Source organism: Hyaena hyaena, unplaced genomic scaffold (assembly GCF_003009895.1).
Source record: "Hyaena hyaena isolate Hyena2069 unplaced genomic scaffold, ASM300989v1 scaffold_54, whole genome shotgun sequence".
Taxonomy (NCBI): domain Eukaryota; kingdom Metazoa; phylum Chordata; class Mammalia; order Carnivora; family Hyaenidae; genus Hyaena; species Hyaena hyaena.
The window spans coordinates 3,531,311-3,558,240 of NW_024080685.1; the positions used below are offsets into that span (position 1 = coordinate 3,531,311).

Below are 26,930 nucleotides of genomic sequence, written 5' to 3' on the forward strand. Positions count from 1 at the left end.
TGTTCTGTCACTGTATCTCATTAGATCATTTACTGTGGTTATACTCTCATGAAGCCACACAGGCACATCAAGCTAGTTCTCTTAATTTATTGAGAGATCACTGTAAATAACTGTTTTTTTAGCAAACAAAAATGAGAACTTGCCTTACGTTTAAGAACTTAAAAAATTATGCACCTAATATTACTCTCTTAATGGATTTTAACATAAAATTGAATAGTGTTCTCACCACTTACTGGAAATATCCTCCCTTTCAGGTAAGAAATCTCTGTGTCTAATTCTCTTAGGATTTTGCTAATAGCGGAGCCCATGTTGCGGAAGTGGAGAGTAGACAGGCTGTCGTGTTCGTGTATTTTCTTGCCTGAGGCTTCTTCAAAGTCAACTAGGACGGATCGGATATCTTGAAGCACTCCCTCATGACTAAGCATCATCTTTCTCAGCTGCTCTATCTGTGTGTTGCTATCTTTCAGCATGTCCTCTTTAAGGCATTTGGCAGCTTCAAGTTCATGAACTGTATTTTGAAGCTGATTTCTCAAATCCTCCTGGGACTGACTCTCCCTTCGTCTACGAAATAAATAAAAGAGAAGAAATGATATTGATAAAACTCATGTTCACACAAATACTACAAAGAGTAAAGCTTTAAAATGGTTTTGGGTAGCGAATCCCAACCTGATGTCAGCCATGGCATCTCTCTCCATTTGCATCTCTTGAAGTTTTGTTTGCAAATCAATGACTGACTGCCTTAAGTAAAACTTTTGTTTCTCGTGCAATTCATTGCTCTGAAAAAAAATGCCATGCAAATCAGTCTTCACCAGAGGAACCTACTTCCTTACAGCTAATCTCCAAAAAAATCCATATATTATTAATTTATTTGTATGTGTATTTCCTTCTCCTCTCACCATAGTTCAGGGTCTAATTAATCATACCTCACCTAGATTACTGACCTATCTTAACTAGACTCACTGTCTCAAAACCTGGCCCCTTTCAGAATCAGTTCTTTACTTAATAACCAAAAGACTGTTTCTAAAACATATCAGACTTCCAGCTCAAATAGAGACAGAAAGAAATTTTGTTCTTGAAAACAGGAGAATTGGTTACAATTCTGGAAAGAGAAAAGTTGATCTAAAAAATTTTTAAAAGTCAATCTCCACCCCCAGCCCACTTAAAAACTTGACATCAGACAGCCACTACCCAAATGCAACATGTTCTAATACAAAGAAATTCACTCAGATCGCTAAAATCAGGCACTGAGGAATCTCCCAGCATAATTAGTGTTGCCAGCTAAGCATCCCAAAGCAAAGCCCTCAATTTCTGCCAATGATAGAGAACTTGCCATCAGCTTTTTTATTGCTCATCTTTGAGTATGAACAAAAGCAAAGAAACAAATACTGGACGCCTGAAGAAAGATTATAAAAAGAAAACAGAGACAAAGATTAAGCAAAGAAACAAACACCAAAAAAAAAAAAAATCCAAAGAAACAAAGTTATGCAGCAATGGAAGAACACCTCCTAAAACTTGTAAATGCAGAGAAATTTGAGGGACATTACAGCTGTAAAACAATGAAATACTATGCCTAAGAGGTGACTGGGGCAGAAGAAAGAGTTCTTGGAAGTTATAAATATGTTTACACACTAAAAAGCTACAACCGGAAAGTTGGAAGTCAAGAAATAGTAAAAGTTTTTATAGTAAAAATAGTAACAAAAATTAGTAAAAAAAAATAGTAAAAATATTTCTCCCCAAAATAGTAAAAGTATGTAAAACTTTTGAAGGAAAAGGTAAGAGATTTAGAGGTTCAACCCAGGAGATAATATTGACTAAAAGGAGCTGCGAAAGAGAGAACTGAGAAAACAGGGAAAGAAACTATCAAAGAAAAAACAACTGAATTCTTCAAAGCTGAAAAGTACAAATCTGCTGACTAAAATGATCCACTGAATCCCTAGCACAGTGAATGAAAAAACTAAAACCCATACCTACGCCCATTATGGTGGAATTTCAGAGACAGAAGACTCTAAAGCTTCCAAAGACAAACCTGCATTAACTAAAAGCATATCATCGACAGAGGAACAAGTATCAGACAGACATCTACTACTCAGTAGCAATACAAAATGCAAGGACACAATATTTTCAACAGATTGAGAGAAAATGACTTTTGCTGAGCTAAAGTTGTTCTCAGAATGCAAAAATCCATAAAATATATACCCCCATATACACTTTCTTAAGTTTCTGAAGATGTGCTTTCACTAAATGAAGAAGCAGATCAAGAAAATGGAAGCAAGAAAATGGTGAATCCTGGAAATCATGGATCCAATCAGGAAAGCAGTGAATAGAGGAAAATAGTTCGTTATATGCAAACCTAAGGAGAAACTCACATAGACTGGAAAATAGGTCAGAAGACTCTTAGAAGAGTTCTCAGTCAAAGGAGAATTTGAGAGAAAACCTACATAACGGTTCTCTAAGGAAAAAAAAATGAGAATATGATAAAGGCAAACAGTACAAAGAAAAAGAAAGGTTATTAAGAACCACCATAAAAAAACACTACACAGGAATGTAAGTATAGTAGGATCCTAGCGGATTCTGCAGTTGGCAACGTTTATGTAGTCAATATAAAGTTAAGGTCCTCTAGCTTCTCCTCTTATAGTCCAGGTGAATGACTACAGTACAGCCTGAACTTTGGATGGCAACAGTGGAAATGAAAACAGATTTGAGAAATCTATATGAGATACGCTGGATGGACATGGTGATAAAGAGATGCCAGGGAAGAGGTGTCAAGAACAAATGAGGTTTTTGCCCTGTGCAATTCTATAAAGGTGGCTCCACATAGAGTTAGAAGAAACACTGGGACAAGAGTAGATTTGGGAGAGAGATTCTGTATACAGCTAGAAATGCTGAGTTCAAAGAGCCTCAGAAACATTTCAAGTAGAAATGTCAAGTAGGTACACAGATACACTAACTGGTGCAGAGCTAAGGTAAGAGGTCTGTACTACAAATGTAAGTTGAACAGTCATTGGCATATAAATGGCAATAGAAGCCATAGGTTCCACTATGAATATTTTCAGATGGTTTGCTGGAACAAGAAACAAAGTCAATAAGCTAAAGGAAAATCAGGAAAGTGTTTCTCTCCTCAGACCCAGCAGAAAAGAGTGCTTCTAGAGGAAGAGGATGACCTATGTCAAATGTTGCTGAAAAGTCAGGTAAGAAAAGGAATGTAAAGCATGGTTGCTTACCTTACACATGCTTTGCACAGATCTCACTGTTTATTATCATTTTCTATTTAAATATCTCAGCCCCAGACAGCCAATGTGTACACAGACAGGATAACGTCTTTTCCATCTTTATATACGCAGCACATGTGTTACATAGGAGGTTCATGCTAAATATTACAGGTATCCAAAAAGCCCTGTTGTTTATTCAGTGATTTAACACACATTTACTGGGAGGCAATCAAGTGTCAGATACTCTGCCAGAGGATGGACATGGAAAATGAATTAAGACACTGTTTCTTTCCTTCACTGGTATCTCTGTGCTGCATCTAACCCACCCACCCACTCTTTTTATTAGTGTATTTATCATAAGTATCATCACTACTTGTTTATATACCAGCTCCTCTTCAAGTCTATTAACCCCTTATGAGTCCTACCTTAATCATCGCTGTATCCCCGTACATAATACAATAGTACAGAATTTCCAGCACTTAATACAGTTGTAGTTTTTCCCTTAAATGTGCTTATGCAGTCTGACGAGATGGAACAAGGTGTTAATGAATACCACACCATGTACTAAATACTACAATAGACACGTGCACACAGGGCAACAGCTGGACAGGGAATATACCTAATGCTGTCTAGAAGAAAAGATTCAGAGAAGGAAACACTTGCACTGAGTCTTAATAGATAATAAGAATCTGCCAGGCAGACAGGGTAAAGAAGAGGTAATGGCCTGGGCAAAAGTATGAAGCTCGTTATATCCAAGGAAAAGCAAATAGCTTTGTATTGCTGGAATGGAGGGTACATTTGGAGACTAGGTGGAGATGAGGCTCAAATGCACAAAGAGAGGGGTTATATAATCAAAAAGCTTTGTATACAATGGTAAGTTTGACTTTTAGACTATAGAGTACTGGACACTAGTATACAGTTGTAAATCTGGCTAAAGCTGACTTCATTCTACATAAGGTCCACTTAAAGATTTTAGCAAATAACTTCTAGATACTATTTAGCTGTCAAGTATATACCTACGTGTAAAGGCCTATCCCTACAACTGCTTTGTAAAGGAATAGGGGGATAACAGGCCTGAACCAATTATTATAATTACAGATAAATGCCATTAATTATAACATTTTGAGCTATTCAATTTTCATTAAAATTAGCCATGAAACCAAGGAGTAGGTATGGAAACTTTTTGTGCCCAATTTTTAATACTAAAATAGAAAGCATAGGCCAAATTAACAAGTTTAACCAATAAATACTTTGCTAAATGTTTCTTCTAGAAAGTTTAGGTTCTTTTCCAAGGCAATGTGCCTCACTGTCATCCCCAAGTGGCACAAAGTTCTAGAAAAATAGAATGTAACTCACTTCATTTAGTCTTCTCTGTAGATCTTTGACTTGATGTGAATATTCTTCCAAAACACGTTCAATGTGTTCCTTTCCAGGGTAAGGGATGACTTTTCTAGGAGAATCAAGCTCCACTTCATATTTGGGGAAAAAAGGAATTTGTGTCAATGTCCCAGCTGAAGATGTGTTTTCAATTATTGTACCACGAATAGTCGACATAAAAAATGGACTTGAAGAACCTAAATATTAAAGCATTTATCAGTGTACTTATTAATATAATAATTTTGTGGCAAACATTATCCCAGGTAATCTCCTTATTTAACACTCAAGGGGCTCAAGGCCTCATGGCAGAAAATGGACAAGTAAAAGATTGGTAAGAGCTCTGAGAGAGAAAACACAAGGTTGAAAAGGAAGAGATCAGGGAGGAGGGGAGAGTTTTACTTGACAGTGATCAAGTGATACTTGAGCCTGAATGAGCCTTAAAGTATATTGAGGAGAAGAGGAAGGGCACTGCAGCAGTGGAAACACCAGAGTTATTGGTGAGGAGGCTTGAGACAGTACCACATATTCCAGGTGACAGGAAAGTAGTAGCCAGATATGAAAACTAAAACATAGGCCAGATCATGAATGGCCTCATGGTCATACCAAGGAGTTTGAATTTCATCTCAAAAGCTTCAGGAAGTTATTAATGGACTTGAAAGTAAGAAAACAGTTAGCTATGCTTGCAGTTTGAAAAGGCTCTCTGGCTTCAGTGTGGAGAATGCACTGGATGGAGATGAGGCTGATGGTAGAGAATCAAGTCCCAGAAGGCCTTCAACAATGCTGGCAAGAAATGGCAAGGGTCTACCCTAAAACAGAGACTGTGGTGGCAGACACCAGGGGATGTATTTGAGAAATATATGCAGTGAGTAAAATACAGGGAAGTGTCAAAGGTCTCTCTTGGGTTTTGAGCCTCAATATTCAAGTAATGCTGTTTGATTTGTGAAGTTCAGGAGTATGTTTTGCTTTAGAATTGAGGATTTGGGAAACATCAGCACCTGAATTCTAGTGAATCCTTGGAGTCAATGGGATGGATCATCCAGGGGCAGTGTATAGAGTGAACACAGAAGAGGATCCAGAAGAGTACTCTGAGGAAATACCAATATTTAAACAGAAGACAAAGGAAGTAAAATCCTGAAAGATTCACAGAAGACCCACAAAGATATTAGAGAATTAAATTCAAGAAACACCACTGGTTTGGACTGAGTGACAGAGACAGTGTGAGACGAAAAGAGGCCTTCCCATAAGCAGACTGAGAAACCCCTCAGCTGAAAACATATGCTACCTTTCATGTAAAAGGAGTCAATGGGATCAAAGTTAGATGCAAGAGTACAGAGAATGGAGCCAAGAACCATGGAGAATTATGGCCAGGCCCACGTCCTCATCAGGGGATGGTCAACCCATGCTCACCTAGATTTCAGAATCGTGATGGACCGTGTGCCTGCTATTTTCCCTGTTTGGGATGGTTGTGTCGAGAGAGGTTATCCTATGCCTGCCTGCCATGGTATGCTGGCTGTCACAGGTCTTCAGATGAAAAGAACTAAGGAGTTGTACTCAGGGACGTACAACTAAGGAGCTTTATCCATACCTGAATTTAATTTCAATAAAGAGATTCTGATCTCAGGGCACCTGGGTGGCTCAGTGGGTTAAGGCCCCCACCATTGATTTCCGCTCAGGTTATGGTCTCATGTTTGTGAGAAGGAGCCCAAAGTTGGCCTCTGCACTCAGAGTGGAGCCTGCTTAAGATTCTCTCTCCCTCTCCTTCTGGCCCTCCCCACTCCTTCTTTCTCAAAAAAAAAAAAAAAAAAAAAGAAAGAAAAAAAAAAGAAAAAGAAAAAAAGAGATTCTAGTCTCTGAGAGGATGCTGTCATGGGATGAGGCTATTAGAGGTCTTCTGGGGAGAGAGTGAATGAACTCTGCATGTGACAGAAATGTAATAATAATTTGTGATCAGAGGGCAAACTGTAGTGCTTTGAAAATATGTCCATAAATTCTTTGATAGTCCTCCCTTTAATAGCTAGTGGTTAATTACCCTCTTCTTTGTAAGAAAGGAAAATAAGAGTGTACGTGTTAATAACGTGCACATATGGGTGTAAGGGGGGTAGCAATTGCTTACTTTTGTAAAAAAAGACCACTGGAAGAATAAAACAAACTCATGAAAACTGTTCTAGGGGCAAAGAGATAAGTGGAAATGAAGTGGAAGAAATAGGGATGGCAGTAAGACGCGACTGAATATACTTTTTCATCAAGTTTTTACTTTTGAGCCATACACGTTATCCATATTCAAAAAATAACATGAAATTGAATACTAACAGAAACAAATAAACGTAAGTGTATGGTAAGTTGATAACATAACTTCATAGAGAAAATAGTTCCTTCAAATAACTTTAGAACACAGTCCTCTGACTGTGCGGCCCTAGCGAGCTTTGCACGACAGGTATGCTGTTAATGGCAGCAGCACTGTTGTGATTCTAGAACGATTTGGTATGTACTGTGGAAGAGAGAAAACAACCAAGTATACCAAAGGTTTTGGAAAGTAGAGCTTTCATGTAGGGCAATGCAGATATGGAATGAGGGAAGATGAGGAAGAACTCCGTGGTACTGGATTTGAATTTGAGTTATATCCATGTGAACTTATGATTAAAAAAATCTGTTTTGAAACTTTATCCACTGAATGCTCCCAGACAAAATGGTACTTCAGTAGCAATAGTCACACAAGATTTTGGATTCTATATACTACTCCCTACTAAAAACCAGGGCTCCCTAGAAAAATGGCTCATTTGTGGGGGAACAGGCCAAGTACAATTTGTGAGCCTGGAGCACTTTGACATGCCAGGAAGCAATGAGCATTTTAAAACATGACACAGGATCTGTAATTTTGCATTATTTTACTTAGAGACACTGAATTGGAATAAATTATAACTGTTTATAAAAAAATAAATAAAAAGACACAGGACACAGCTTAAAAGGACTGGCCAAATGCAACCAACTGAGCATCAAAAACAACAATGGCAGCAAAGCATTATAGCACTTTGAACTAAAGAACACTCTCTGGATCTGTAGTGTTAATAATTAAAGGAAAGCTCTTCTTTCCTGAGGAATGTCAGCTAATAACTATGGTAAAATTAGAAAATCAACAATGTAATAATTGATTCAGGCAAGGATCTTCAATTGATGCTAAAACCACTGGATAAAAAGTTATTTAGTAGTAGGATATTTACAAACTCTTGCCAAATGAGTTTAATCTGAATCTAAACATGAGAAACAGTCAGAAAAATCTAGAATGTTGGATATTCTATAATACAACTAGACTGGACTCTTAAAGCCAATACCAGGAGAAACAAAGGAGCGAGGATGAAGAGAACCACCACCAAATACAATCCATGATCTTTGATTACATTAAAAATGTAACAGAGTTTTTATAGGGACAACTGGGTGAATTTTTTTTTTTTTTAACTTTTTCATGTTTGTTTTTGAGATAGACAGAGCGTGAGCAGGGGAGGGGCAGAGGGAAAGGGAGACACAGAATCTGAAGCAGGCTCCAGGCTCTGAGCTGTCGGCACAGAGCCCAATTTGGGGCCTCAAACTCACAAACCTCATGATCTGAGCTGAAGTCGGATGTTTTGTGGACTGAGCCACCCAGGCAACCTCTGGGTTAATTTTAATATGAATACAAATCAGATGACACTACATTGGTAGTAATTTTCTTAGATGTGATAATGTGGCAATCTAGGAAATCATCCTTATTCTAAGGAGATTCATGTTCAGATTTTGAGGCAAGAATCATAATGTCTTCAACTTCAGGTAAATGAAGTATAAATTGTCAGTATAGAGATAAAGCAAATATGATAAAATGTTGACAACTGCTGCATCCAGTCTAAGGATATATAAAGTATTCGATGTACTATTTTTTTCAAATTTTCAACAGCTTAAAAAATTTTTTAAACAAAATGTTGGGAAGGGGGAGGGAAAGAGGTCACTGAACTTGGCAAAAAAGGGATAATTAGTCATGTCTGCCAGAGTGCTTTCACTGGATTATTGGGTTCAAAACCCATAGGGTATTTGTTTGCGGAATGAATGGATGGTGAAGACATGAAGACACTGAATACAAACTTCTCTTTCGGAAGTCATGGCTAAGAAGAAAAGAAGAAATAAAAATAAAGGAGGACAGATCAAGGAAAGGTTTTATTTTTTGTTGCTCGTGTTTGTCGCATCAGTAGCATTTTAGACTGGGAGAGATGCAGCATGTTTACATGGAAGGGTAAGTGCAAATGGTGAGAAGGGACTGAAGCTAGCAGAGTGAGTGGGGACAGTTTTTGGAGCCAAATCTCTGAGGGAGCTGTGGTGACAGTGGGCACAGAAATTAGATCATGGTCTTGGGCAGGATATGAGAAAGTAAGAGAGCATCAGCCTAAGGGCTTCTAATGTCTCTGGAAATTAGGAAATAATGCTGAGTGAGAAAGAAGGTGGTGGGGTAAGGGACCTGAGAATGGTATAATTCTGAAGTAAGTAGTATGGGAAATTAGAGAGAGAACTGCCTGAGACTGTGAGAAAGTCTCCGCTAGCAGTATCAAGGACAGAGTTGAGAGGGGGGTGACTGTGACTATGAAGTGGCAAACTGGTGCAAAATCTATAATTTGTGCATTTTCTCTCACAGAATCTTCCAGCAGCCCGGTATAAAAATGGATAAGTCAGTCAGCCTGGTAAAGATGGGGGGGGCGGGGGGCGGTTCTGTATGAGTGCAACAGAAGAATAAGAGAAAAAGGAAGTTGAAGATACCAGCAAGTGACTAGCTGAAATAATGAATAGTACCAGGGGGAAAAAAGTGACGACAGGAAGAGGTTGGTAATTTAGGAGAAAATGGCAGAATCTAGAATAGTTATTTGCAGTCCTTGCTGGAAATCAGGATCATCTGGGGAGCTTAAAAAAAAATCTGTGGTGTCTAAGCGCCATTCTAGACCTACTGAATCAGAATCTCCAGGTGTAGATCTAAGCCATATAAATGTTTAACATCTCAAAAAGTGATTCTGGCACGGAACCATGGTTGAGGACCACTACTTTCATGAGGCAAAAGAATAGGTGCTTTAAGAATAAGGGTGTGAGAGGGCTGGAAGACAGGAGGTTGGGTTTCAGAAGTCTAACAGCTCTTGGTAATTGGATCAAAGTAAGACAAGTGGGTGGCTAAAGGTCAAGAATGAGAATAACTAACAAGGTCAAGAAACTGGAAGTCTATGGTGTCAGATGGGTCACACGTGAGGACGGATCCTGAGGAGTACAAGGCACTGAGTGTAAGTGCAGAGGTGAGTGCGTGCCTGATAAAGAATACGTACCTCCATTGGATGTGATGCCACTACTTGATAAAAGATCTTCATTATTTGATTCACCAGCTTTTTGTTCCATGATAACTACTGCTACCTTTTCGCTGAGATCTTGAAATATGAGTGTTTCCCTGTTTGGTTCTTTTAGTTCTTATCTATAAAAGACAGGGATTTGATCTTTATAAGGTATTATGAGAACAAAATTCACAGAAGCGAACTGTTCATATTTCAAATTATTCATTAGTAATAACTCTTCACCAGAAAAATATTTATATAGAAATATTTTACTATTACATACAATTAGTAAGTGAATAGAATCTTATTGTAAATATTGTTGCATTTAATGGCTAAGTAGCCTATTAAAGATGACCTGAAAAGCAAACATGAATATTTTAATTATTATGATGATTAGCACTCTGATTCAGGGCAGAGTTTTTTCTTAAGTCTCTTTCATAAGGTTACATTGTCTGATAACGTTAGAAAATATCTCCTCAGTAAAAGTCACAAATTAGTAAAAAAACAATAGTCACAAATCAGCAAATTGGAAATCATTAATAAAAGTTGAAAAACTTCCTCAATATCAAACAATGTTCCTAATTTTAGATTAGGCCAAGAAGACTTCTAGGTTGGAGAACAATGGTGGTGGCCTGATTCCAAATCTCCCCCTCATCCTGAGAAAACAACTATAAAATCAACAAGGAGAACACATAAAGAAAAGCACATGGGCTCTATGCCTTCAGCATCCCTAGAAGACAGACAATACTGACACCTTCAAATATCTGTTAACAGGGGGAAAATATTTTCCGAAATGCTCTCACAGTCCAACCACCAGCACTGTGGGCCTGTGGGTCTGGAGAATGGGAGAGGAGAAGCCGAGGAGCCAAAAAGGAGCAGAGTGCTGGAGGAAGCACAGACATCCCCCGCCACCCAGAAGTGAACAGGAAAAGCCAAGATGCTAGGCACAGGTTGCAACTCGGCAATCCACAGCCCCAGCTGCTCAGTAATGGCTTCAAAGTGTGCAGGGACCAGAACAAAAGTAGCAGCCTCAGAGAAGCAGTGTTTCTGGGGAAGAAGGGGTAATATCCCCAGCTGACATAGCCACAACAGGAAAGAAGGGAAAATTCAGGCACCAGCAGAAACAAACAGAAGCAAGATATGCCTACCCGTCTTCTACCCCTCCCACCTCACCACCACCATGCTTAACAGAAACTGCCCAGAAGACGGCACTCTCAAACTAAGAATCCTGTCCATAAAATGAATAGGAATACATAAAAGCCCACATACATACAAAACTATTATAAAATGTCAGAAAATATGAATAAGATCTTTTCTGCTGATGAAAAGTGTCCCCCACCCCCACCCTGACAAACATGAAGTCGAAGAAAACTAACAGCAACACAACTCCAAACTGTGTTATTCTCAACTAAATATTCTCAAAGAATCATTTGAGGAAATGAAAAATCAGATCACAGGGGCGCCTGGGTGGCTCAGACAGTTAAGTGGCCAACTCTTGATTTCAGCTCAGGTCAAGATCTTAACAGTTTGTGAGTTTGGGCTCTGCACCAGTGCAGAGCCTTGCTTGGGATTCTCTTTCCTCCTCTTTCTCTGCCCCTCCCTGCTATCTCTCTCTCAAAATAAACAAATTTATTTTTTAAAAAGGGAAAGGAAAAGAAAAATCAGGTCACAATCAGATTTACATTTCTGAATCAGAAATGTAAAACCTATGACCAGAAATGGACAAGAAACACATAAAACAAGCAAGCAAACAAACAAACAGGAAGGAATGAAATCAGAGTTGGCTGAGGTCAGGAAAGAAAGGGCAGAAAAACACTATCTTATGTCATGATTGAAGCCCAAATTACAGACTACACAAGGGAGAAGAGACTGCAATGTAAACTTAACAAAGGCAATGAAGAAAGTCAGGAAAGCAGAAGATGAAAACGGAGAAAAAGAAGTAAAGAGGATACAAGAGGAAGTGAATGGAAGACTGGCAAAGGAGGCTGAACATAACTGGTGTCCCTGAAGAAAAAAATCAAAACAATGAAACAGATCGATTATTTCAAACTACAATCCAAGAAAGTTTCCTAGAAATAAAGAAAGCTCTGAGTCTATACATTTTCACGCTAGAGAACATCAGCCAAGAATGATCAACTCTAAAACATATCCTAATAAACCATATTTTTAAAAAACCCAAAAACTATATTAAGACTTTAAAGATGAAAAAGTCTTCAGGGCCTTCAGACAAAAAAAGATGAAATAATTTACAAAGGCAATAGGCTTACAACGGCATCAGGTTATTAAAAATAACATACAGAGCCAGGCAGGAGTATAGCAGGATTTTAAAGAAACACAAGGAACGAAATTACAAACCGAGCATCCTATATCTAGTCAAGGTTTTCCAAAGAGTCAAAGCCATTGGAAAACCGTTCTGAACATGCCAGAGCACTGTATACATGTGCTCTTCTGAGGAATCTGCTAGAGGTGAGGCTTCATCCAACTGGAAAATAGCTGGCAAATGTGGCAGCATGTTAACAACTGGTAAAAATCTTTTGGGTTTTCTGTAGGCATTAAATTTTTCAAAATAAAATCTGGAAAAAAAAGGTAAAGATGAACATAAAAAAATATAACTGAGGATTCTGTGCAAAAGATGTGACGGTGAACATGAACTATTCAGCTTGTAAGGTTGGGACTAAAACGCAGGTGGAGTAATGGCACTGAAGTGATAATACATAAATATTACATGTGTGAAAAAAGAGAACAAATGTAACTCAAAACGGAAAGATATGAAATAAAAAAGGGGGAAGTAGAAGACCACTGGTTGTCAAAAGATATCATTTAAGACTGACAGAAAGAGGGGCGCCTGGGTGGCTTAGTCGGTTAAGCGTCTGACTTTTGCTTAGGTCATGATCTCGCGGTTGGTGGGTTCGAACCCCGCGTTTGGCTCTGTGCTGACTGCCAGCTCAGAGCCTGGAGCCTGTTTCAGTCTGTGACTCCCTCTCTCTCTGACCCTCCCCTGCTCACGCTGTCTCTCTCTCTCTCCTAGAAATAAATAAAACATTAAAAAAAATTAAAAAAAAAAAAGACTGACAGAAAGAAAAAAGTAAAAAAAAAAAAGGGGGGGCTCTATAGGTGTACTATGAAAATTGTTAATGCAAAGGTAACCACTAGAATAAAAATACAAACTTTAAGTCATAAAAAAATTTTAAATAACAAAAACATCAAATAAACACAGTAAATATAATACATAATTATAACACCAGAGGATAATACAAGAATAATGTGACAGAATGTAAGCCAAACATAAAAGTCATATCAATAAACGTGACAAGACTTAACTTGCCTATTCAAAGAACTATCAGATTAGCTCTTCAAAAGTTCAGCTCTATGCCCTATACAAGAGGACCCTCAAATACACTGATTCAAAAAGACTACAGTGAAGTGATGGACAAAGATTTGGCAGTGAATGAAAACAATGAGAAAGCCCCTGTCAAAATCCTGATACCAGACCAGGTGCTCTCCAAGCCAGAGTATTAAATAAAACTGAGGGCACTTAATGTTAAAAGTTACAATGCACAATAAAGACAGAATATTTCTGACTCTACATACCACATAATGCAGCGCCCGCTTAGAAAAAACATACTTTATAGGAGGTGCAATAAGAACTAGAAACAAAGTGATGATGAGGCGTTAGCAGGCCACTCAGTATGAGACAGGTCACACTGAGAAAAAATAAGGATAGAAAGATTTAAATGACATCAGCACTAAGGTAGACTTTTTCGATATATATCCAACATGACACTTTGGTAATAGAGAATGTACCCTCCTTTCAGGTGCACATGGAAGGAACATTGACAAAAACCCATCATATTCCAGGGCACAAATAACAGATAAGAAGGTTCCATAAATCGGAGACGTTATAAACAACACCCTCTGCGCACAAATTCATAAAACTAAAGAAGTGAAATCCCAAAGCAAACTAAAGAGGAAATGCCTTTCCTCCTGGCAATGAGAAGACCTCCTATTAAATAACTGTTATGTGATAAAGGAAATATAAAGGATAATTAAAGAATTTCCAAAAAAGAATGACAATGAACACACTACCCAGGAGAATCTGAGATATAGTAAAACAGAGGCAAGGACTATCAGAGTGATGGAAAGAGGAGGTCACATATAATATACCGCTTATCATTTTTACAATAATTCATGATTGCAAGCAGAGTATTAAACATTTTTTTAAGACTCTGTGAACTAAAGAGAATTTTTACTGAACAGAATTCCTTTATATTTCACTCACAGTTTCTCTCTTTTAATTACTGAGGTGCCATCTGTCAATACTACAGTTAGATAAATTCTACCATGTGTTTCATACTATCGTGTTTAGGAAATAAGCAGTAAGGAGGGAGACAGTCCAAAAAGAATTATAACAAATGGAATGTTAGTCCAGATTGCTAGGCAATTCAAATGTTCTGAATAGGAAAGACTGGTATGTGGAGGAGGAATGATTGCTGTATAACTTCTACACTAAAATGATACACTTGGGGATTCTTCAGGATGATGAAAGACACTAAGGAAATGCAAATTACTCAGTAATGTTATGACTATAAATTACAGATAGATCAAAGACAGGAAGGAATGAGCAGGACAGGGAGAATCACAGCCTAGTGCTGAGAAGTCATAACACTGCTACACTCCGCTAGATACCAAAGTTTCGGTATCTTATGACTACCTTACGAGTAAGGTAAGCAGAACTGAAACTAAAAGTCGGAGAACACATAAGAAAGGAAAAGATTTGACTTTAGAAAATATTCTGATCTAAAAACCAAGTTTGCTGATTTGGATAGGATGATGAATATAATCAACTTATTAATTCAGTCTCCCCTGATGGGCAGCAGGCCTTTAAAGAGTGTCAGTCCTTCCGAGGGAAATTTTTTTCTTAAGAAAATACACAGTTTAAAAAAGAAAAGAAAATTAATAGTTTAAATAAGACAGCACAGGTTTATTAAACAAGAATTTTTAAACAAACATTTACTTGTAAAGATGTTTAGTACATCTATTCGCGAATGCTGCTAGTTAATGAAATCTGTCTTTAAAAAAATATTTGTAATTCACACTTTCACAACTTTAGATTGATCATATCCTCAATTCAGTCAAATCATTCAGTGTTTCTCTATTTTCATGACACTAAGAATTGAAACATTATTCCTATTTTCAGGCATAAAGCTTATTAAATTATTAAGGATTTCTGGGAAAATAAAGGTTTTTTGCCACAATAAGACATAAAATAGTTTAAATGCTGCATTTTGTTGATTTGAGGATCATAACACGAACTTACATTTGTTCCATCTCTGAGTCAAGTACAAAGATGAGGTCTTGGCCTCTTCAGGTATGCCCAACACCTACTACAAAAAATTCTACCAGATTTAAAATTATGAATAGGTTCACATTGAAAGGAGCCTTAAATTTATGACAAGTAACGGCTAGGTAAAGATCGCACTCTGGTTATTTCATTGGAATGATGCAGAAAAGGCCTTAAAAACCACAGACCACAAAAAGAAGACTTTTGGAGGATTCTTAGATTTATCAACTAATGACTCAAGCCCCTGGGATGTTAAACCATTCTACTTTCCACAGAAGCCTGAGTCTGGGGATTTTATAAACTTGGTCCTGCTCTTGAAGAATGAATGTGCAGGTATGTTTTCCTTGGGAAATTCTAAGGCACCCCACAATTGATCCAAATACAACATACCTAGACTGGTGCAGTCTCTGAAATGCCACAAGAACAGTTAATGTTGAACAGAACTTCACTGCCTGATTTACTGTTAACTGCTTATTGACCTGACATTGCTCTTAACATCTGCTTTCTCAATCACACTCTCTCTAGATGCTGTTCAATGACTATTAGGTTTCAAATCCTAGTTCTGTGATCTACTGGCTTTGTGACCGTGCGAACAGTATTTAGCCTAAGACTGTAAGAAGGAGATAAAGATATATACCCCAAAAGAAAACTCATGTGCAGTGTTAACTATATAGTACTTGCCTCAATCTGGGTTTACTATATACTGAGTGTATATAGTATCACTGCATAACAGGATAGCAAAACATAAACAAAAACACTGTCTTTATAATTTGGGCAGTGTATACTAACTCACTTTCCAAAAATAAATGGCTATATCTTTCTGTTCATCTAAAAAGAAGATATAAGTTTCACACAGGTCCACTAACAGAAAGGAAAGTGGGTTTAAACTGTATTGAATAAACACAGGGACTATTATAATTGAATACAGAAAGAAGCTATTTAAGATGTACTTTGCCAGTACATAATGCTGTCTTGTAAAGGAAGCACAGGATTTAGAATCAGGAACTTAATTCTGTCACTGGTTATATGTGAGGGACCGGGCAAATCTTTTCATATCCCTGAGCCTCAATATCCACCATTACTAAATGGGAATACAGTTGTGTTTTAGAAACTCTTGCTAAGCAGAGGAAGACTTTCTGTAAATCTTCAGAGCCCCAACTACACACCCTCCTCTCTATCCCAGAGACCCTTTTATGTAATGCAATGGCTCCACTGAGTAGAGTTTGAAAAGCACAAGGAGAAAGCCTTAGTAGCTGTCAAGCTCAAGGCCTCCAGCTCTAAAATAAATTAGATACAGACATGGATATAATAAATCAGTACATCAGTCATATATGTTCACAAGTCTTAAATATAACTGAAAGTAAAACACGAGATACCTTAATAACTGGATATTCTTATCTTCATGTATCCTATTAACACCTGAAAAGAGGAAAATATTTTAAAATCTGTATATTAATATATAACCATACTTCATTATCTAAATTCAGTATTTTTGAAAAGTTCAATTCACAAGGTTATTTTCATCACCTGAGATCCTGACAACTAAGACACACACATATAACCACCACCACCACAGAAACCTTTACATTCTTTTTCCTTTGGGCTTATCTTATATATAAAAGTATATTTGAATTAATAGCCTATGGCATTTATCTAGGCTGGGACTGTACAACAGAACATGCGCAAGTATAAGCCCCGTTGGGCCGATGCTAATTTTGCTCTCATTGGCATCATCAAGGTAACACAGTAGGTAAACCCCTTGCCCAGGCCTTTCCAGACAAGACCTTTCTAGGGTATAAACTCAACTGACTTAAACAGACCATGTCTTCTGACCATTTACATTACTTTCTGGTGCCTGGAGATGCTCTGACCAGGCAATAGCTCTTGAGTTTGAAGAGCAAACTTGCTAGGTAGAATTTCTACCTGGTGAGTCAGAGACAGGTCTATACATTTTAAGCAGTGGAGTTGAGATGACAAACAACTAGGATTTTGCGCATATCTCAGTGAAATCTTCACAAGCAGTTGCCACACTATAAAAATAACTGGCAATATTCTATGTGCAGCGTTAGGACTAATGAACAGAAGTAAAGGGAGGTAGGTTGTACAGGGTGGAAATGGACTTTTCTAAAAGCTAGAGCACCTTGAATGTATACGTGGAGAACTTCCTTGTGAGGTGTTCAAGCTGAGAGAGGATGAAAATTTGTTGGGATGACAAGTGCCACCGGGTGTCCTCTCTTGGGCAGAGTGTTGGACTAGAAGATCTCTAAAATCTTCTCCAACTTGGACATTCTATGGAAAACATTCAGCAGAAAGATGACCAAAAATATGATGACTTCTCACAGGTGATTTTATTCAACAGCAGAGCCAGGTTGGGACAATTCCACTGATGTCAGCAGCTTCAATTAAATCATTAATGCATACAAAGCACTCAGCACAGGGCCCGACACAGGAAGCATTCAATAAGTCTCAGTTACCATTGCTGGCATTTTGATAGCTTAAAATGTGCTTCTGTAAAAACTAGAGATACAGCGAAGATCAAGACGGATCAAGCTGCCACCCTCACAGATCTTAAATTTTAATGGGCAAAGAGACACCAAAGAAACACATCAAAAACAGAATTTTGGAGAGTGGTTAAGTACAATGAAGAAAATACCACAGGTAGCAGTATACAGAGAGATGGAGTTGAGGCTACTTTAGTTAGGGTAAGTCAGGGAAGGCATTTCTGAGGAGGTTACATTTGAGCTGAATACCAAAAAGGATCACCCCCAAAGTGAACTGGGGAAGCTCCTAAAAGGAAATACCACATGCAGGTATGAGGTATGAGGTCCTTATGAGGACACTTGTGTTTGCATTTAAAGCCCACCCAGATAATCCAGGATAAATTTCCCATTTCAAGATCTTTGACTTACTCATATATGTAAAGACCATTTTTTCCCCCTTAAAACATGTACAGGTTCCAGGGATTAGGGCCTGATGTTTCGGGTGGCTTTTACTCAGTCTGCTATACCATATAATTTGGGGTGGCCTAGTTTGCAAATATGTGGTTGAGAGAGGCCCTATTTAATAAACTGCAGTTTTAAAGAGAGTGATCCTAACATACTAGATAACACTGAGTCTTCTTGGTAAAACACAATAGTGAGGGCTTTGCACATACCAAATAAATTGCCCATTTCTGCCCTCAATTTATTTGGAGAATCTAATAATACCTTCATGGCATAAAAAAACAAAAACAAAAAAAAAACAAACAACATTTTACCCAGTACACAGATGACTGTAAAATGAAAAACAGGAAGTGTGGTATGGAGGTGGGAGGACCAGATCTCACCCACCACTTTCACCCCCTCCCCATCACTTACCAAAGAAAAACAGCCCTGCCTAACCAGTCTCTGGGACGTGAGGTAGGTGCTAGCCCTTTCTTTCCCCAATCAACAGCTGATAGAGAAAGCAAGAGAGGAGTGGTTGTCAAGTCAAAAACACCCTGACAATTAGCGACAGACCTCACTTCTCTTCTACTTTCTCCTGACCTTAAGGTACATCAAGATGCAGGGACAAATCCTGGAACAGCCAGAGTGCAGACCTGGAACAGAGTTCTGTGTACACAGATGGACACATGTGAGAACTCCCTGTTTCTGACTGATGCTGCTAACGGGGCAGAGCCAGATTCCTAATGTCACTTATAGGGAGGGCTCCAGCTGAAAGGGCCCTTACACAACATTTATTACAATCTCATTTTGGACGACAGGTTGAGGACTAAGCTAGACGCTCCTCTTTATTCCCATGTCTCCCCTGACCCATCCCCTGGTCCATGGGAAACGGGGTAGGAACCGGACTCAGTGGTAGTGTTGGGACGGGATCCGCGGTTATTCCCCCTAAAGTGGAATATTTTGCACAGGACCCCTCTGGTCCCAGAGTTACAGCCACTGTCCCCGGAAGTCTTGCGATCCCCGAAATACAGCAGTCCTTTCCGTTAAAAAACCAATTTACTGGGCATCTGCCATGTGCAAAACAACACAGAAGTCTAGAAAGTTCCAGTAATAAAGATGCGCTGCTCCGGGTCCTTGAACACGACCCATTCCCTCCCCCTCTCTCTGGGCCGCGCCCCACCCTTGTACCTGCAACCAACACCATCTTAAGACACTGGCTGCATCCCCGCTGGCTGGCGCGGCGGCCGCACCTGCGTCGGCCAGGCGGCTGTGGCGGCGACAGTGGCGGCAGCGGCGGCGGCGGCGCGGGGGCTCTTCCGCCCCTCCTCTGCGCCCGCCCCTCGCGGCGCTCGGGATCCGGCCTCCGCCGGTTCCCCGCAAGCCATGCGGGCGACGGTTAGGCACTTCGGCGTGGCGTGGGGGCACCTCCCACTCCTGACTCCGCCCCCCAGACGCCGTCGCCGTGGCAACCGAGCGCCATCTCCCGCTCCCTACCCCTCAGTCTGGAGTCAGCGGGCTGCTTGCATCAAACCTTGCATTCAGGCCTCCACTTGTACTCTCTGCCACTCAAAGCTTCTCACTTTTTCTGCAACCCCTTAACCGGTCTCCCCAGTACAGGCATCCCCAAACCCCAGACCGTTCTCGCAGTTGTCCCTCAAATAGTCTTCCCAAATCCTTGCCAACCCACACAAATCCTGCCCCTACTTAATCCCACCCCTGGCGTGGCTTGCCAAGCCTTCACACTGCCTCACCTCCATCCCGCCTCAGTTTCTGACACTTTCTCCAGTCCCATCCTTAATTTCCCATTTGACTACTTGAAGTTAGAATTCACATTTCGCAGCTCTGCCTTTGCTTATGCTGATCCTCTGGCCGGAATGACTTTCAATGTTCACGTGTGTTCTCAGGATAACTTTGCCTCTGGCAAAACTCTACGGAGAGTTGTTTCCTTTTCTGTGTTTCAGTTGCTCTCTGATGTAGAATTTATCGGATGAGATGATCACACACTCAAACCTCTCAGTGCTGCCCAAATTAGTGCTCAAGGAAGGAATTCAGAAAGGCCTAAGTGTGACAGATGCAACCAGTGACGTTGATACTATTACAGTCACATCACACACACCTACAGCCAAAAGCCTTTTATGTCTAAATTGATTGGAAATATTAATAAATCATACATTATTTAAGGTAATTATGGATTTTAATAAAAGTATCAAATGCCACTAAAGATTGCTATTGATCATACCTGTAATTTAAATTATTTTATTTATTGACTAGCCGAGATTTAAGATTGCCTATAGAATGAAGCATTTTAATAGAGAATTAAACCATAAGTATTAAGTAGAAAGGTAAGTGGTTTAATTGTAGCTAGACAGAAAGCAATTTTTAATTAATTGGCTTTAATCTCCTCCCCTCCCCCCATTTTAGAGAGAGGGCACCAGCAGGACTCTCAAGAGGGGCAAGGAGGAGAGAGAGAGAGACAGAGAGCGAGCCTATCTATCCCATGACCCTGGGATCATGACCTGAGCAGAAATCAAGAGTGGGATACTCAACCCACGGAGCCACCCAGGTGCCACTATTTTAATCTTTTATTCAAAGCATGAGCTTTCTTGTGGCAAGTATATATTTTAGTTACTAACAAGGGATTTCCATTGGTGTCTAATGTTTATATTTGTATGCTGGATCCTAAGAACTAAGAAAGTTCCTTTTTCTTTTCTTTTCGAAGTCTTAAAACCATAAAAAACTAGGCTCCCTTGACAGGCTCATTCTAGGGAGCATGTGACTCTTGATCTCAGGATTGTGAGTTTGAGCCTCACGTTGGGTGTAGAGATTACTAAGAAAAATAAACTTAAAAAACAACTTACTTAAACCTGTATATATGCATGCAATTATATGCACTAGATTTTCTCATACAATCCTTTGCATTTAGAAGTATCTTGCAGTTTTACTTCTCAGTGATTTTTATACTGAATTAAAAAGAGTTTCTTAGCTCTTAAAATAGAGAATTTAAAGATGAAGGGGTCCAGATTTCCTTTAACATTCATTCAGCCATTTCACATATATTCATGAAGCACCTATCACAGGCCCCATGAAGGTGCTGAAAATATAGCCATGAACCAAATAGAGTCCGCCTCCTCATGGAGTTTACCTTTTTGTGGAGGAAGATGAATAAGGCACAAAGGGACAAGTTCAAATATGTCTGGTGAAGATAAGTGTTATAGAGATAGGGTGAGGAGATAAGTGAGTGTGTGGTAAGTCAATGCAAAATGAACGAGCCTTTTTTAAAATTATAAAGAAAAAGGAAGAGAGTTTTATTTGAGCCCAAGTTAGGACATCTGCCTGAGATACACCATCTTCACAAAGAAGATAGTTCCCTGGGGAAAGAACACTTTCTTTACCAGGTTATGTGTGTGTGGTTGTTTTGTTTTGTTTTGTTTTTCCACATGAAGAGTTGCAAATCATTATGATGAAGGACATTCCAGAAAGGTATAGGCTTTATCTTGTGTTTTTCATATGTGCAAGTCTGTATAACTTGAATCTTATCAGATCAGGAAGGCTTTTTTTCTTTTTCCTACCTTCATGTTTGGAATGCTTCTTTTTGATTATGTTTTTAACGAAGCAGATGTACAATGTGTGCTCAGGGCAGAAATAGAGCCCATCCTTTGAGGTTTTGCTTAGTTATTTTCACATTGGTAAATGTTACAGTATAGTTTTTCTGGAAGCCTAGGAGCAGGGCTCACAAACATGAAAAGTTGAAAATTGTATTTAACAGGTGCCATTTCATAGTGTGCTCCGAGAAGGACTCATTGATAAAGTGACATTGAGCAGAGTCCTGTAGGATTGGAGGGAGGAGTCGTACTGTAGAGAGAGCTTCCCAGGTACATGCTTGGTATATTTGAGAATCAACTAGTGAGGCCTGAGTAGAGTGGGTCATAAGGAGAAGGTTGGGGTTCTAGTCACATAGGACCTAACTCACCAAGAGCTCTTTAGTAAAAGTCTATACATGGTTCCAGAGTTATTTGTCTCCCTTTATTGGGTTCCTACTCTGGACCAGACCCTGTGCTGGGCACCCTGGGGTAAGAGTGGGGTTATAAAGAAGCTTTAGTTTCTGCCTTCAAGGAGCCAGTATCCTTCTTCTTATTGTCAATCCAAATGGCTGCTGCCTTTAAGAGGTGCAGTTAAGAAGGAAGGGTTGATTCAAGAATGATTCGGGAATAAGGAACTCAGATCTGATCTGAGCTTTGACACTAACTGTATAAACTTGGGCGAGCCATTTAACCATTTAGAGCGTTGTATTTCATCTGCCAAATGTTAGATGAAGAAATTATTGCGTGAGATTTTTCTAACTAAAAATATTTTTAAAAAGAACTATGATTCTGTAAAATCAAAGAATTTTATCTTAGTACAAAAGCATTTATTAAAATTGTACCCGAAAAGCACTTTATACATCATAATCATGACATATATGTAGAGTCACTTAAAATTTAAATCATGATTTGCTTAGTTTAAAAAAGATCTTGTTTCACAAAACATTATCAGTTTTGTAAATAGATGATAGTTAAAAACATAGCATAGATTATAAAAAAAATTTTAAGCATTGTGTTTTTCCTTTTTGATTTGAACTTAGGGATCCTTGTGAAAGATCTTCAAAACTTAATGCAATGCTACATCAGAGTTACAGAGGAGCCTGGATTTTTAGTGTAGATATTTTCCCTCTCTGACTATGATTTAAGATTTTCTATGTTAAGTCTTATCTGACAGCCTTTTTTCCCCAATGCCTAGTACAACATGGACACATAGAAGTAACTCAATGTATAGTGGAGAGGAAATAAATGGCAAATCATCTCCAGTAACTTTTGCAAGTTGATAGGATATAAAATATTAAAGGGTATAAGGGTGACTGGGTGGTTCAGTAGGTTAAGTGTCCAACTTCGGCTCGGGTCGTGATCTAATGGTTTGTGAGTTTAAGCTCTGGGCTCTGTGCTGACAGCTCAGAGCCTGGAGCCTGCTTCAGATTCTGTCTCTCTCTCTGTCTGCCCCTCCTCTGCTCGTGAACGCTCTCTCTCTCTCTCAAAAGTAAATAAACATTAAAAAAATATTTAAGTGTATATAGTTAATATTCTGACATCCTTCTCTCCACCAAGGACATAAGAAATAAATGTATTTAATAAGAAAGCTTGAATTCATTCAGCAAATATTTATTAAACACCAACCATATACAGGAACATCTGTGAACAAAACAGACCAAACCCTACCATCACAGAACTCAACATTCTATTTGGGAGAGACACGTCAGAAATAATCAGGCTGACCTAGTTAACATATTAGAAGTGGTTAAGTGCTGTGGATGCAGGGAAGAAGAGGGAATGTGCAGTGCATGGAAATTTAACAGAGCAGGGAAGACACACCTGCATCCCAGGAACAGACATGATTAGATTTCTAGGAACGTTTCCTAGCAGAGTAGACTAAGAAGATGAGCAATTCCTAATTTGGGGTTTCTTTTAAAACTAGTTGTAAAAGAAGACTTTCATATATCATCCTAAATGTGGGGAAGTTTCTACTCTTTAGAGTTGATTGAGATATACCTTATTGAGATATACTTCATGTACGATAGAATTCATTCATTTTAAATGTACATATTGATGACTTTTGAGAAATGTATACACTTAGCATGGAGCTCTCCAATACATACATGTAGAATCTTTCTTTCTACCCAGAATGTTCCTTTGTGGTCACTCTCTCTTTCAATACTGAAATGAGTTTGTTTTTTAAATAAGTTTTTGAGTTTGTTTATTTCTAAGATAATTTATTTTACAGAAGATTGAAAAAAGGCATAGAAGTAGCACATAGATGTCAAATAGGAAGTAAAATAAAGGCAGATCATCTTTTTTCCTCTAGCCTGTGTTTCTGCTGTTGAGATGTCACCATCATCACGAGCATCTTTGAAGCTGTCTCTGTTTCTTCCAAAGGAAAGAAAACCTATACCCTTTATTGTAATCATCCAGCATTTCTGCCAAGTATATTCTTGTTAAGATCTTTTACTTCTTACCTAAGAAATAGAATAAGTATATGGATATATTTCTACCAGCTTTTATCTATCTATCTATCTATCTATCTATCTATCTATCTATCTATCTATATCTGTCTGTCTATCTATCATCTATCTATCTATCTATCTATCTATCTATCTATCTATCTAAAAATTTTTAATGTTTATTTATTCTTCAGATAGAGTGTGAGCAGGGGAAAGGCAGAGAGAGAGAGGGAGACACAGAATCAGAAGCAAGCTCCAGGCTCTGAGCTGTCAGCACAGTGCTCCGCACAGGGCTGGAACCTATGAACCACAAGATCACGACCTGAGCTGAAATCAGACACTCAACTGACTAAGTCACCCAGGCACCCCTCTACCAGTTTTAAAATAATAACCTACCATAATAATAACTGTTAACAGTTATAACTTCTTTCAGGTGTCTATATTTACTATATCCTATCCTATAATTTACTATTATTATCTGGCTCTTTATGCATCTGGCAATTTTGTGGCATCTACCTATATAATTTTGCTCAAGATGGTTAAGTGATGAATAATGAACTGATTAATTATAGTATCATATTTGACTTTTTTTACCTTTTACAAGTATTTTTTTAAAAACATCAGTTATTGTGATAAAATATACATAACATAAAATTTACCACTTTACCCATGTTTAAGTGTACAGTTCAGTGGCATTAAGTATACTCACATTGTTTTGCAATTATCACCACTGTTCATCTCCAGAACTCTTTCATTTTCCCAAACTGAACTCCATACCTGGTAAACACTAACTCCCCCTTCTCCTTTCCCCATGCCCTCCAACCACCCTGCTACTTTCTGTAGAATTGTCTCCTCTAGGTACAGTATTTGTCCTTCTGTGACTGGCTTATTTCACTAAACATAGTGTCCTCCAGATCCATCCACCTTGTAACATGGGTCAGAATTGCCTCCTACTTTAAGGCTGGATAATATTCTGTTGTATGTATTAGCCACATTTCGTTTACCCAGACCTCTGTTGACTGAGTCCTGGAGTTTTTTAAAAACTAACTTTATTGAGGTCTAATTTCTGTTTAATAAATTGTTAATAAATTAATAAATCTGTTTAATAAATTTAAATCAATTTAAAGCATACCAATTGATGTTTTGACAAATACATACACCTGTGAAATTATTGCCTCAGCTGAGACACCGGACATTTTGATCATTCTAAAAAATTTAAATTGATTGTGTTTCGATAGTTCTGCGACAACTGTTAGGATAGTTGGTGAAGCCTATGCTGTAAGTTGTATACCCAACATCCATTTCCCATTCCTCTTTTCTCAGAGAATCTGTCATGTTTGAGCATTCAACACAGTATTTGACACCACTTCAAGGGAAGTTCTGGCTGAGGGATTCTGATTATTTTATTTTATTATTTTTTTTATGTTATAAGAAGTTTGAATTTCTTGTTTGTTTGCTTGTTTTTTGATTTCAGGAGTAGAACCCAGTGATTCATAACTCATATATAACACCCAGTGCTCATCCCAACAAGTGCCCTCCTTAATGCCCGTCACCCATTTAAACCTGTCCTCCCACCCAAAACCCCTCAGTTTGTTCTCTGTATTAAAGAGTCTCTTATGGTTTACCTCCCTCCCTGTTTTTATATTATTTTTCCTTCTCTTATTTTAAACTGATCTTTGGGCTTTTATTTCTCTTCCAAGTGACTGTTTTCAGGGGAGGCTTCTTGGCATTTAGAGGTGAGGGGAGGTCTGCTGGGAAAGTTGTCCTAAGTCCTAAGAAGGAGACACAAGAAAAGATGATTCTTTTTGCCTCTGAAAGGTTGCCTAAAGACTGAGAACTTTAAAATAAGGTTAGTTTTTGTCTATTTGGGATGATTCTGAGATGTGCTTTCTGAGAAAGACTAAATAACCTTCCAAACCTCTGATACAGCAATTTAATCTTAGTTACTTTAATAATTATTTAGTGAGCCAGAAGAGCCACTAGATGTCGCTCCTACTTTATTTCCGGAGATAATCTAATGGATTTTCAATTTTTGGAAGATTAAATTCAGAGGCGTTTAAAAAATCCCGTCAGTTAAAAAATCATACTTAAAATTCAAGTTACATAAAAAGATAAAGATAAAGGCATTAAACATTACTATAAAAAATTAAAATTTTGAAAAGAATAAATGAATTTTTCTTTAAATGATATTAACAAATAGAGTGATGCATGATTTCCAAGTCAAAACAGTGATTAGGCAAATGACATTTGTAAGTATTTGGTATAGGAATGCCGGGCAAATGGAAAGTCAATATGATTAGAATATTTTTCTGCCCTGGGGCCATATTCGCAGTAACAGAGCAATATGAACTCAGTTACCATCAGTGGGAATTTTTCATGTAGAGACAGAAAGTGTGAAAGTGGAGACAGAGCTGTGTTGAATCTATGTGTCATGAAGAAAGAATTTGGTTAAAAATAGTAGTTCTGGGTGCTCTTTTCTACTCCCTAGATGGCCTGCTGCCCCATTATAAATCGTTGAATAAGCCAATTAGATTTTTTAAAAATAGGAATAATTCTGAGAAGGAAAAAGAAAGGAAGCAGTAGAAAGAGAGAAAATAAGATGCAAACCTACATCTGTGAGGCTGCACTCAGCTTCCTTAAACTTTCTCCCAAAGCAGGAAGAACCATGAAGGATTTCATTGTGTATTGCTTACAACTCTTTGAGTTGCAAGTAGCAGAACA

At 38.4% G+C, this 26,930-nt stretch overlaps 1 protein-coding gene across 5 annotated transcripts in view; it reads right to left on the minus strand.

Moving 5' to 3' along the window:
• CCDC158 (coiled-coil domain containing 158) overlaps positions 1-19,459 on the minus strand; it is a 97,244-nt gene extending 77,785 nt beyond the window's left edge. For 3 of the 5 annotated variants that reach the window (XM_039231005.1, XM_039231007.1, XM_039231004.1), the window contains exons 1-7: positions 19,432-19,459; positions 17,398-17,546; positions 16,634-16,676; positions 9,914-10,056; positions 4,566-4,783; positions 667-776; positions 234-561 (exon numbers count right to left, since the gene is read on the minus strand). In XM_039231005.1, the coding sequence (XP_039086936.1) occupies positions 234-561; positions 667-776; positions 4,566-4,783; positions 9,914-9,983 (726 nt within the window). In that variant the 5' untranslated portion in view covers positions 9,984-10,056; positions 16,634-16,676; positions 17,398-17,546; positions 19,432-19,459. The remainder of the gene's footprint in view (positions 1-233; positions 562-666; positions 777-4,565; positions 4,784-9,913; positions 10,057-16,633; positions 16,677-17,397; positions 17,547-19,431) is intronic. The other 2 variants (XM_039231009.1, XM_039231006.1) reach the window with 2 other exon arrangements.
• Positions 19,460-26,930: the final 7,471 nt, after the last annotated feature.